At 42.3% G+C, this 13,310-nt stretch overlaps 1 protein-coding gene across 2 annotated transcripts in view; it reads right to left on the reverse strand.

The window, feature by feature from the left end:
- The window catches only part of znf236 (zinc finger protein 236), a 56,565-nt gene continuing 43,255 nt past the window's right edge, over window positions 1–13,310 (reverse strand). For both annotated transcript variants that reach the window (XM_030393125.1, XM_030393126.1), the window contains 6 exons: window positions 9,573–9,730; window positions 9,233–9,361; window positions 8,640–8,834; window positions 6,528–6,657; window positions 4,955–5,128; window positions 1–1,131 (listed from right to left, as the gene is read on the reverse strand). In XM_030393125.1, coding sequence (XP_030248985.1) covers window positions 1,010–1,131; window positions 4,955–5,128; window positions 6,528–6,657; window positions 8,640–8,834; window positions 9,233–9,361; window positions 9,573–9,730 — 908 coding nt within the window. In that variant the 3' untranslated portion in view covers window positions 1–1,009. The remainder of the gene's footprint in view (window positions 1,132–4,954; window positions 5,129–6,527; window positions 6,658–8,639; window positions 8,835–9,232; window positions 9,362–9,572; window positions 9,731–13,310) is intronic.

Consider the following 13,310-nt stretch of genomic DNA (forward strand, 5'->3'; position numbering starts at 1 on the left):
TTAGTAGAAAAATTACTTTAATCTTAATTTATTATGGACAATAGAAAATACAGCTGCAAAAAAAAGGAGAAAAAAAAAACAGCTTATCATCTGTACATTGGCTTCATAACAAATGAAACAGTACGCTCAAATTCCAACTAATTTATCCTCTGGCAATCATCAGAAAATATACGCCGTCTAACTACACTATTTACAGAATGGGCTACAGTGAAGGAAATGGCGGTGCTGCTTCTAAATTGTTGTAAATGACATGACGACAAGAGGAAACGCAACGCTGACATGATCGGTCAAGAGGTCGTACAGCATCAAATCCACAACAGTGTTGTCACGGGTCACTGCTGCCTATGTGGGAGCTTTGTTCCAACTGAAACAGACATGTAACGAACTGCAAATTACATTTAACCTCAAGATGAAATATGTACAGTATAAATAAGTAGAAAACAAAAGGTGACAAGTTTCACACAGACCAATTAAAAAAGCTTTCTTTGTTACATGCTGTTAGTGAAGCAGTGACAGCAGTACAGTTGCTCGCAGCTCGCCGCACGTCCCTGTGAGCACACCCGTAATGAAGAAACGAGACGCTCGTCTGTGGGGAGCTTTTTTTTTCCCAGAACACACTTTCCTCTCTCTCCTACGGGGTCAGCGTGAGAGGCAACTGCCTCTCCTGACTGGAGAATTCTCCGGGTCGCATGTGTTTACTGAGACAAACCTCTCCGGAGGTCATCATATTGATGACAATCAGACAGCAGCAGAACAGATACAAATCATTAAGCCAATCACAGGGAACCAGACTCCCCGTACTTCACTGCTAATTTGGATAAACAGCAGGGGACTGCGATGAGGGTAAAAGCCCTGGATATACTGTACCGCGGACCAAATCCATAATGTCTTCAACCAAACAACCCCTTTGAGGAGGAGGAAATGTTTGGCAAAGCTTTCCTGTTCAGTTGTAAAACTTGATCAGCGCTCAGTACACCGTACAGTGCTGTTTGACTGGTGTGGTGTGCAGTCAGTGGAAGACGTTGTGCCAGTCTCCGGACGATTCGGGAACAACTTCCAGGTCGAGTTCGGGCGTTACCTCGACCTGCGCCGCCGTTTCTTCTTGGCTCAGGGACACTTCTTGGATCTGACCTGCGAGGAGGAAGAGGAGAGAAAAAGAAAAATGAGACTTGCATGCAGTAAAATCCTTCTTCACATAGGTAATGAGGGCGCTTTGAAAAGCCCATTTACACGCATTCACAGAGGAGCACCGGCAGCTCTGATTCTCTATTCAGTCTGCCAGTAGCTGTCATGCAAATGAGACCATTAGTCAAAAAGCAATCTTCTCCTCCTCATTCCTCCAACATTTGCTTCAATATATTACATTCTCTCTGTTAAAAACCACGTCTACTGCACAAACTACGTTATTTGACCTGACAGATGTGGAATATGCTCATTGTGGGTTAAAAATATGAGCCATGTATCTTATGCGGTACATCCAACCTGAAATAATAAAGCACCAAACAACAGTAAGTCACTCCGGCACAAGCTGAGAGGTTCAGACACGCTTCTTCTTCTTCTTCTTCTCCATCGGCTGCCACTGCTGCTGCAGGCCACGCACTGAATTGAGTTTTACAGTGCGAGTCATTTAATTATCTCCCTCTATTTTCGTTCTCCGTATCTGAGACACTTCAAACACATATTCATTAAGTTGCAGGCGGATGAGTGCGCGACTTGAATCCCCTAGCATCTTTCCCAAACGAAACGACTGTTACAGAGTCTCCCTTTTGTCGTCGACAAACAGCGCCAACGGGCAGACATAAATAAGAAAACAAGGCGAATTATCAAGGATTCCTTTGGGCTTTTTACACCATTCTGACATCATGAACATGCCCTCATGGACGGAATACGTGGAAATTGAGATCCTGCTATTTTCAGGGCGCTCTACCTACAGAGTGCAGCTTTTGCACACCTTAAGATGGATTGAACTGTATTTGGCCTTCGATTGCTGTCCAAATACAGTAACCCCGGACCAATTTGAGATTGTGTCTCTGCATCTACTCCATCTTGTTTTCTCCTTCAGCGAGACAGAGTGATGCTAGCAGCTCTGTGGAGGCTGTACTTTAGCATTCTGTGAGGGCTATTGAGCTAAATGCTAAAGCTGGGGGGCTTAATTGCTCACAGTGACAATGTTAAAATGCGGACATAAGACATATACAGTACAATATTAGCATGATAGCACTTGCTAATAAGTACAACTGAAGCTGTCGGGATGCCATTTTGGTTATACAGCTTGGTTTTTAGCCTGATGGTGGAAATAGAGAAAAATGTAGTTGGTTAGACACTTTGCTTTACAGTTGTAAACCTCGTGGTGGCGCGAGAGAACAAGTGAAGGGGTTCACCAAAGTCATCAGGATGCAACATCTGGGGACCATCAACGTATTTAAAAAATGTCATCACAACCCATCGAATGGAGCCATCTTAGCCTGGGGTGGTGGCAGACGGACTGACAGAAGGATGGACTGAGGATGGATGAGCCACGCTGCTGAAATGGCCCAAAACTGGCAAACAACAGTAAAAAAAAACAACAAAAAAAAAAAACGCCTTTTGTAGTTTTTAAAATGATACACTCATAAACAGTGATCACACACAGTTTGCTCTGCATCATCTGAAGACATTAACTGTGTCATCCAATTGTCTAAAAGTGTCACTCTCACGGTGTTTACCGTCGCCGTGAGCGTTTTCTTTTTAATGTCACATAAGTATGCTGTCACACCATGAAGCTTTAACACATCAGGGAGCTTTTTACTGTGAGGTCTGAACATTTCTAAAATAAAATCCTCCCTGAAATATAAACCAATTCAACCAATTTCCAAAAGGTCTTCAGGATTCGTGTGACCATAGAAATGCCTGAAAAGGTGAATCTGGCGCGCTCTAACCTTGTGGAGCCCGGGCTTTATTCCTAATGACGCTACAAAAGCCAGTGTTTCAGACATGACTTTTTAAATTACCTCCACCTGCCCAGCAGGGAGACCTGAGTGGAAGTTTTCTATGGAATTGGTTTTCAAGTTGAATGAAACAGATCCATCAGCATTGTTCTCCTCCTCAGGTCATCTTCAATCCAGCCGCTGTCTGCCAGGCTCCAAGGTCGGGTGCCTCTTTGAAGGATGAGGCGAAACCAAAGGGGAGCCGGAAGTCACGACTTATCATTCAGGACGAGCGTGTGCTGATATCAAAGAGGAAGCTGTGCTGACAGCTTCAAGTGAGCAGAGTCGACTGAGCTGTCATCATGTGTTCTCCTGCTCTACAGTATCTCAGACGGGTGGGGCGGGGTGGGTTGGGGGGTGTGTGTGTGTGTGTGTGTGCATACGCATCATTGGTGAGTGTGAGGGTGACCGAGCGTATGCATGAGGCTCGTTCTCCACAGATAATGAGAAGGATCATCGAATGAAGAGCAGTAGACACAGAAACTTGAGCGCGAAAGGCGGTGTGTAGCGAAAGCGTTCCACTGGGGATGGCCGACGCTGCCTCTCAGCAGGCTGAGGGCTCAGGGGCACCTTTTTCATGTGCGGCGCCTGAAAAACACGATTTCTACGGTACAAGGACTGTGGACTGCGTGTGATGAGAGCCATGGACGCAGGCAGAGAAAACTTCACAGGGGACTTCATTAGAAATGATTATCTAACCTGATATTGATCGGACGCATGTCTCCTGAGAGGATGAACTGAAGCCACGCTTCCATCAAACACTTTCGGTTTAGTACCCTTGAGACCTGTACCTTGATGTACCTAAACGCTAGATCTGTTTTGCTTTTCCACTGCGGACACTACTCTTATTGTTAGTGTGGGGGCTTCAAGGCTAAGCCACTTCACTTTTTAAAGAAGTTGGGAAACAACAGACGAGACTTTTCTTGGTACTGAGAAGCTGCAGCATTTATTAACTGACGCACTGCAACAAATACTCTCATTAACCGCGTGATTGAAATGTACTGCTGACCTTTAAACTGCTGTGCTTGCGTTAGGGGTGTCACAGTTTTGCTTCTGAATCAAAAACGGTTCCACGCTTGTTCTGTGTTCACCTAGAAGAACCACCGACTCATTATGGAAGAAACTCTGACAGCGTCATAGATATTGGATTTTTTTTATTTATCAGAGATCCTTTATTGATTTTTTTTTTTTTTTTTGAAGAGGGTTTACTCAGGACTGATTGTGTATTGTTGAATCCTTGAAGGGTGTTTTTTTTGAGTGAGACTGGAATCTTTGTTTTGGTGAGTATTGTTTGAACCTGCCTAGACCAAACCTGCACAAAGTCCCCTGGATGAGGTCAACGTGTTGCTGGAAAATATCTCTATCTTTTAAAGGATTTGAAAATGGAATTGTTCTCCTGACAGTTGTCAGGGAATGAAAAACAAATGATCTGCTGATCCTTACAAATCCAGGCGGGAGTCTAACAATGGCAGAGCTGTCAGCGCTGAAAAACATCATCTAATTGAAACTCCGAACAAGTCGTGACCTTAAATCTCTTTTATCCTCTACTTAAAAACAAGCTTTGTTTGAGAAAAGGCAGCAGGTAAAAAGACAAAAAGACAGAGAAAATCGGAGTGTGGAAAATCCTCCATCAGAGCACAGACGATGAGATGACTCTCGTTGCTCTGATTCTCTCTGACCAATCAGTGTATCGGCCCAATTTTCGAACCTTGACAGAGGTGTGATGAAAAAACAGAATGGCACAGAGTACTGTAGCTCTCTCAGTCCCACAACTTCAGCCAAAGAATATACACTATAAAATATAATAATTTAGTCTGAATGTGTAACCAGCTGAACTGAAGTGGCCTGCGGCTGAAGTAGACAAACACGCTGCCGAGAGCCGATGACTGTCTTCCGTTGCACAGCTGCACAAACAGCTGGCTGCGCCCACTGGTGTTGGTGGTGGAGTTTGTGCGTGTGTTCCGGTGCGATGCAAGTCAGCTGCTCACCGTAGCCGTGGGATCTCTTCATGTGGTGTTTCATGTTGCTCTTCTGGGTGAACCTGATGCTGCACACCTCGCACTTGAAGGGCTTCTTTCCAGTGTGTTTGACCATGTGGACCTGCAGAGCACTCTTCTGGTTGAAGGCCTTGTCGCACTGACCACACTTGAAGGGACGCTCGCCTGCACGAAGACACAGACCACAGAGACAATACATAATTCAGCCTTGTTGCCGTTTAGTGTTTTTTGTGCATTGTTATGAAGCCGTCAGACTTGCTATGATATGCAGTGTTATAATTAGTGCAAATAAATTCAACCATGGTTACGATTATTGTATTCTGGCAGCATGCAACAGAGAAAGAATGAAATCAGACTTAAAGTCGTACATTTTATCAACCCCAAAAACTCACACAACTTGCTGTATTTATTCCAGATAAATGTTTGGTTCATCGACTTGGTTAACAATCTGCAGCTGGCCTTACTTTCCTCAGGAAATTGATTGACCCAGTTCTTGACACATGTGGACTTGTGATTAATAACAATAATCACATATTGATATAATAATCTATAAATCACATTTTGTGTGATTTTGTGTGAAATGTTTTTATACAATAAAATGGCAAAGCAGGGACACGAGGAATCTATCGCGACACAACAAAAGTCCCTTTTCCTGCCTGGGCGCTGTCATTCTGTGCAAACACCGGAAAATATAGATCCACACTTTGGAGAACAAGCATCATGTAAAGCCTTGGGACAGACGGGATGGAAGGTTTGTCGCTTGTAACAATTTTAAATCTTGCTCAGGGACACACAAACACAAAAAAATACAACTAATAACTTGTGGTGGTGAGATGAATCAGGATGGGAAGGCCCAATCAAAATCTCCCTTAACAGTATTGAAATTAGTCTATTTAAATGGTAATAGGTCGACAGAGCTGTTTCATTATGTACATTCTGGGCTGATTATCATGCCTCTGCGATTAGGATTTCACAGAAGGATGAGGCTTTCACAGAATTAGCTTCTTATTAGCTGTGTCTGTTTGAATGGATTCATTTGTGTATCTCACAGGGGAAGCTGCTTGATGTCACCTGTAGAATTAATCAGCATTGAAGCTTCATAGAAATCTCAGCATTTTATCCTTGCCATGTTGTTGTAGTTATTCACTGTGGAACCTCTGACATACACGTTGTCATGTTGAATATTATTCTATAATGTTACTTGTCACGAAAGTGCTGATGTCACCAGTCACATTCCAGCCGATCACGTGCTGCAGCCACAACATGCTCACGAATCCCAGCGAGTTCGCTCCTGAAGTAATTCAGAGTCGGTTCACGAGCTGCTGCAAAGTTGCCGACGAAAACTCAGCTAATGAATTGAGATTTATTAGGTTTTTAAACAATGTCACAAATCATTTAGAATTTAATTACAATTTATTCCTATGGCTACTTAATCAAGTGCTTAAATTGCTTAGAATGAAACACTCGGAAGCACCACAGCTGTGTGAGACGATTTTAATTAGACTCACACTGTTGTGGTTTCTGTTATTATGCACTGTGAAAACTTGCTTCATAATCCTCTTACCTGTGTGTGTTCGGTTGTGCCTCTCCAGCTGGCTGCGCTTGGCGAAGGCCTTCACGCAGGAGGAGCAGTTGAACACTCTGGGTTTCTGGGAGCTGGGTGACGGGCCCGGCTGGTGCACTCGCTCATGTTCCTGCAGACGGAGTTGAAGCTGACACTTAGTTTGGAATGCAAATCAGACCAATTCTGTAGGATATGCTCACAGTGACAATGATTCCTGCGGAAACTTTCCTGTGTCTCCTTTCTTGTATAATGTTCATTATATGTTCTATTGCTTGGGTTTAGATCCCTTTGAAGTTGATATTATACAATCTATATATTTATTCATTCGTTATTTTTGATGACTGGCTTTTTTGTACTAAAATGATATTTTTAGCTTAGAGGCCAAATACTGTATATGGAAAATGGAAAATCAAGCCAATAATTGACCTACTTAATCTTTTATAATGTCTGAGTGATTTCTTGACACTTAACTGTATTATCAGTTTAGACAATGTAAAGCTGCAGTAAACTGTGGTGCTATGCAACCCACTAAATCTGAAACGATTAGTTGATTAGTTGATGGACAACTATTTTTTGTGTATGACTTTTTATGTCTCAGTATTAAACTGTTGAAAAGAAACTCTGTCAAAACATCATTTTGGACACTTAAAAATGATGATGGGTATTACATTTTTCACTGTTTTCTGACATGTTGTACACAAAATACATTTGATTAATCTGGACATCTATCAACAGGTCAATGAATAATGACAATACAATAACTTGACTGATATTAAGAGTTTTGAGACTGATATAATTCAAGGTCTTATAGTGAGCAAACTTGGGCTTTTGAGTAAGAAAATAACTCAGTAAAACCACAATCTTGGCTCACTGCAATGCGTCGGAATTAAAAAATTCATGAAGGCCGTACTCAAGACAAATACTTGGCAACACAAAGCAGACGGGTGCACAGGAAAGTGAAAAAGTAAAAGAACTGCATAAAAAGTTGGTAATGTGGCAAAAATGCTTATGCTGAAACTGCACCAAGTTTATAAGGAGATAAAGTTAAGTCTTTTGGGTGTTTGTGTTTTTATTAAACCTTAAAAAGTTTCACACATTATAACTTTAACTAATTTTTTGGCATGCGCGTGTGTGTGCGGGGAAATTGACATTTTAAGTGACCAGATAATTGTGAAAGTCAGTCAAAGCCGGACATGATGTAATCGCAGTGGACCGATTCTGAAAATCCCCAATTTTTTCGCAGATTATTCCCCTAGTTTTGGTTGTCTGGCTGCAATTAAATGTCAAAATCATCACCCACAGGCCAACAAAGTGAAAAATAACAGCGCTACCGATCTCATCTTATCTTCCTCACCACTGGGCCCTTTTTAAAACTCTAAAACCAACATCCGAGTTCTGGCGACGGACTAATGAGCACCCTGCGGACCTGGAGAGGATAAAGCTGCGTCACTCTCGCTGTGACACCAACCAAATCTCAGTGTTGTTACTCTCATGAAAGACGAAGTGAAAGCCTGTGGCACAATAGCCCTCGCTTAGAAATATGACATTGTGGGGGAAGAGCTTGCGTATGAAGCCATATCCTCCCTCCTCCTCCTCGTCTCTCCTCCTGATTTGAGAGCTCTGGTATTTACATGCTCGAGTGTGTCAACTACATGAGGAGGATCGTCAGGAAAGAGAGGCCCATGTGCTCCTCTCTCTAAGACGGCTGTGAAACACCTCTCTGTTTAAGTGTTTTGTTGTTGAGTGTGACAGTTTGAGAAGAGTGCGTCTGAAATGCCTCGTGATGACTGAGCCTTATTTTTGCTTCAAATAGCGCGACGCAATTAATGTTATCTCTTTCCTCTCTGATTCTTTGAAACTATGATTTTACAGCTTGAAGTAGAGGCACTGATGACGGAAAAATTTGATTTGTGTGAGTGAGAGTTGATTCATTGTTTTCGTAAAACGTGGAGAGTTTTATTTGATCGTATCTAAAGCAAAAATCTGCATTTAGTAAGTGAAGAGGAAGCAGCGGCTGGACGAATATCAGAATTTAATATCTAAACCATTATTAGCTCAAATTTAAACCCGTTAATTGTCCCAGTCTACTGTTTTTACTCTAGTTTTTTTTACCTTCAGGTGTGTCGCTCTCTTAAAGGCCTTGTTGCAGAGGCTGCAGACGTGACAGCGGTCCTTGCCGTGAGCTTGTCTGCAGTGGCGCCGCAGCGTGTTGGCGTTCTGGAACACCTGACTGCAGTAGTAACACTGGTTCCGGCTATCGGCCTCCGTCTGGCCATCCTTCCCACCTTTATGGCCGCCGTCATTCATCTAAATCACACACAGGGAGATGAGTGAGTAACACATTATCGTTACTCACAAAAGCTCAAGCCCACACAAGCATTGGGAAAGAAATGTCACATTTTTCCATTTTATACCATAGGCTGCTAAAAAAATGACTGTAGTTGAATGAGGCAGGTCTTGTCTGAAAGTCTAAAGTGTATTTATGAGATTCATGGTTTTTTTTTTTTATATTTCCCAGGCAGCCTCTGATTTCTCTTCATGTCACTATAAATATCAACTGGTAGAAATGTATTAGTTAAGACAGGTAATCCATCACAGTGGATTGAGCCTGTGCTCAATTCATCAATGCGAAACCAACTTCAGCTTTTGTTTGACGGGTTCACCCCTAGATATCACGCTGCACAGACAATGACAAACACACTCACGTTGTATCCATTGTCAGACGTGCCGTTAGTAGACTGGGAGTGATGGCTGACCAGTATGACCTGCTGGCCTGAGCTCCCCGACTGTCCTGATAGACCAGAGTCATTCAGCACTGCAGGAAATGTCTGACCCTGAACAGCAAAAGATACTCTAGTCAGGCGGCTGACAAACTACACGATGTCAAGTTTGATTCATCACACACGCTTCGTGGCACGTTGTAGAGTCAGAGGAATGAGGAATGCATTTGAAGCCGAGCCGGGTCTTAAATCAGTCATGACACCAACAGATGGCCTCTGAAGCGTGTGAGTAAAATGTGTGTTTGCTGATGTGTTTTTTTCTCACCTGTGTATTGAGGTTTAGAGTGACACCATCCAGCATACCCTGAGCGTCCGCCAGTGTCAGTGTGACGCTGCTATCGCTGGCCACACCTCCTGGGGACATCACAAGGCTCTGGGACACAGCAGTGTGTGACAGGGTGGTGCTGGGTGGCAGGCTTGAGACTGACAGGTGAGAGATAGACCACAAGGTTAGAGTGATGCAGAGAGTTTATAACACTCAACTCCTCAACTGATTTATGATACCATTATCAACAAGAAACAGAGATAGTCTTTTTATGACAAATGCAGTAGTGTGTGCACAAACTATTTGTACGGGTATCATTATGTTGCTTGCCACAACTGACTGAATAACAGACACGAGGACCAATTGTTAGTGGAAACGGCCTCGCACACCTTTAAGACCATTGAAACTTCTTTGTCGTTGTTTTTATTTAGTCAGCCGCAATTTGATGTGATCAGCATTTATTCTTTAATAGCCAGTCACAGGTAATGTAATTACCTCTATAAATATTAGTTTTAATTTGCAGTAGAAATTGGAACAGCCTACTTACCCATCAGGGGTTCACAGGAAACAGTGTGACATGAAATTCAGCGTTAATGTTATTGAGTTGCTGTAATTTAATCGCATTGATAGCTGCCTTGTGGTGTGTTTCCATAGAAAGCAAAGCAAATTCCTTCACGTGTCAAGATCACATAGAAAGTCAATGCAAAAAAATTTGAATAGACTCTCAAGGTGACGAGTGATGAAAGTTGGAGTCTTTAGTACTTATTAATTCAACTGCCAGTAGTAAATGTTTTTTTTTTGTTCAATTTAGAATAAGAACAAAAAGAATCGCAATTCAATGTTTAAATAATACTTTTTTCTTCCTTGAACATCTGAAACCATTTAGATCATTATGTGACACCAAAAACTCTCCATTTCAAGGCTTTTACTAATGAAATGCAATGAAATTAATGAAATCCTTCTCAGAATGAAGGATAGTCGAATTACAAAAGTTAGATGTTAATTTGTTGAATAAAATCTTTCGGTGCTGTACTGAATCGGTTTCTATGGTTACAGGCTTTGAGGTTTCACTTTGGATTAGTGGTGGCAGTGCACGGACAGTCGTGATAACCAAAACATGTCAACCTGCATTTGTTTAGGTGACAGAAGCAGCCGGCAACCACAGCTCTTTTGCTCGCTAACTAAAACTGAAAATGACATATTTATCAGTTTTGGTCTGGGAGGAACATCGATTATATGAGCGGTGAGTAACACACAGTTTTTGATTTTCATAAATAGGCCTATACGGGCCCTGCACTGTTTATCGGCTGCACACAGGCTGAGCCATATTTACATACAGATTGACGGGATTGCTTCTGTCTAATCAATATAAGCAGAGATGCTCTCGATGAAGCGGTGGGAATGTTTTCCACTTGAGTTGAGCGAGGAAGGTAATGAAGAGAGAGATGAGACAGGGAATTTGATTAAGCGCCTAGGTGAAGAGCGAGCCAGTCAACAGAACAATCAGGAAGCCGCCCCTTTGACTTAACAAATCATATTTGCTCACTTCAAAGCACACAGGCCCTTTACTTTCTTATCGCGATTAGTCCACACAATTATGATTTAGCAATTCACTCAGAGTTTTTGTACTCAAACGTACGTGCTCTTGACAGACGTATGTACACTATATGCACATTTCAATCCATCAAATACAAACTTTTCCTGACACCAAAAGATAAAAGAAAAAGAGGAAAAATAAGATGGATGAAAAGCAACAGAGATCCCAGATCAGATTTAAATAAAAAACATGAAGGTAAGGGTGCGTTATTTTGTAGGCTTTTGGGCTGACAAGAGATCAATGAATCTCTTTCATGAGATGATGCTCCTGAGCTAAAACGTATAATCCAAGAGTGCCGGGCTTCATTTTGCACATGTTGCCCACTTCTTGGTACACTTGAAACCATTATATACAGTCACATATTTAGCATTCCAAGGAGCTGGCTGGCTGCTAGCTGTTGTTCCAAAGTAATGAACACATGCCAACTTTTTCCATGGGACCTGTACCCTTTTCAGTATTTATTTTTATGTATGTACATGGCCAGCACATAATTTAAGACTGCAAGACTGGTTCTCATTTAAAAAAAGAGTCAGAAAAAAGCACTATACAAAGATGCAGATTTTAAACAACTCACAGAGTTTGCATCAGTTTTAGCTTACTTGCTAATACTAGCTGATGTCAGTTAAAGCGATAAAATCTGCTAGAGAAAGCCCTTTCATGTGACAAACTCGATGGTCACTAGCGAATAATATAATTATTAAAAGAATAAGAAGCCTGCCCTCCCTTTAAGGAAAAAATATAACGTTGATATAGAAGACCCTTTTTTAAAAAATGTGTACACAATTCAAGTGGTAAACCTGCCCCCATTGAAAGCAGCTTGGGTAGAAAGCTTGACATGTGAAGCAACCGTCAGTAAGCAGGATGGAGTATGCTGAATAGTCCTGTTGGAGTTTTTTCACTTAGTCTTACATAGCCAGACCTGACCAGATTAGCATTGTGCCAGCGCTGGAGAAAAGTGCTCATTTGAATTTCTTTAAACCAATCAAGATCTTTTTTGTCAGTGCAAAGGTCAGGATGCAGTGTGGAGAGCCCTGGCATTTTACTGGCTAAATCCCTGCAAAAGAAAGTATAATAACTGCTGGCTTGTTTACGCTTTTACCGTTAGCAACTAGCTTCAGGTTAGGGTGACTTGCCGTTTTCAGCATTTAGGTTGCAAGCTTGGAGGAGAATGCTGGCCTTAACCTTTCTTGGACCGCCATGTGATCTGATATATTGAATTTTTAATTTCTGTGGGATGTCTGGATCAGGGGAGGCCTTTTCCCAACCATTGAAGTTTATCTGGAGCTATTTCAGCTTCACAAACACACACTGTGATGGCTCCACAGTAGAGAGCACACACTTTGGCATGCCATTTCATGAAAAGGGCATTGACTGAAAGACTGTTTGAGCATCTCCATCAATGTTTTATGCAGGGATCTATCGGCTCCTGTAGCGGCATTCATGCTCTCTCTTGCGCTGGCTAAACATGTGACCTACATGCACTCGTTCACCTGCCGTGTATCCTTTTGTATTTGAGGCGGCTACAGTTTACTGCCGCTTTGGTATCTACTCTTCACCTTTCACCTGGCACATCTGATGGAAAAGCAAGGCTTTGTGTTCCTGGTACTGTTTGTTGTTTAAACCCGTGAGAGGTCAGAGTCAGCCTACACAGTGTCTCATTCTGTATATGCTGGGAGCGATTGCAATGGCTAACAGAAGTACAGACAAGAGCCTCCCACTTCGTATTTGTGCTCATTCCATCAAATGGAGGGCAATCCAATTTGTCCTGCTCAAGTGGGCTACTCTGACGATATTTGCCCAACCGCCAGCTGGATATCTCCCACTTAGCTGATATAACAATGGCTTAAAGTGGTGGCCTCAGCGTCAAGTGGTGTTATGAGTGAGTGGAGCAGGTCACTAACAATGGCTTGATGCAGGTCAAAGATGGCTTTTCTGTTGATTTTAAGACTCGCCGGAGCAAAGTTGCATCGAACTAAGTTTATCGAAAGAGAGGGGCTAGTTTTTTTGTTGCTATGATTTTCTACGAGGCCTATCTGCAGGACAGCAAATGGTCACGAAATTATAGAACTGTATCAATATTTCCCCTGGGGATTGGTGGGATTCTCCTAGTACAAGCAAGTAATATTCACCCCCAATTCACT

Source organism: Sparus aurata, chromosome 17, assembly GCF_900880675.1.
Source record: "Sparus aurata chromosome 17, fSpaAur1.1, whole genome shotgun sequence".
NCBI classification, from domain to species: Eukaryota; Metazoa; Chordata; class Actinopteri; order Spariformes; family Sparidae; genus Sparus; species Sparus aurata.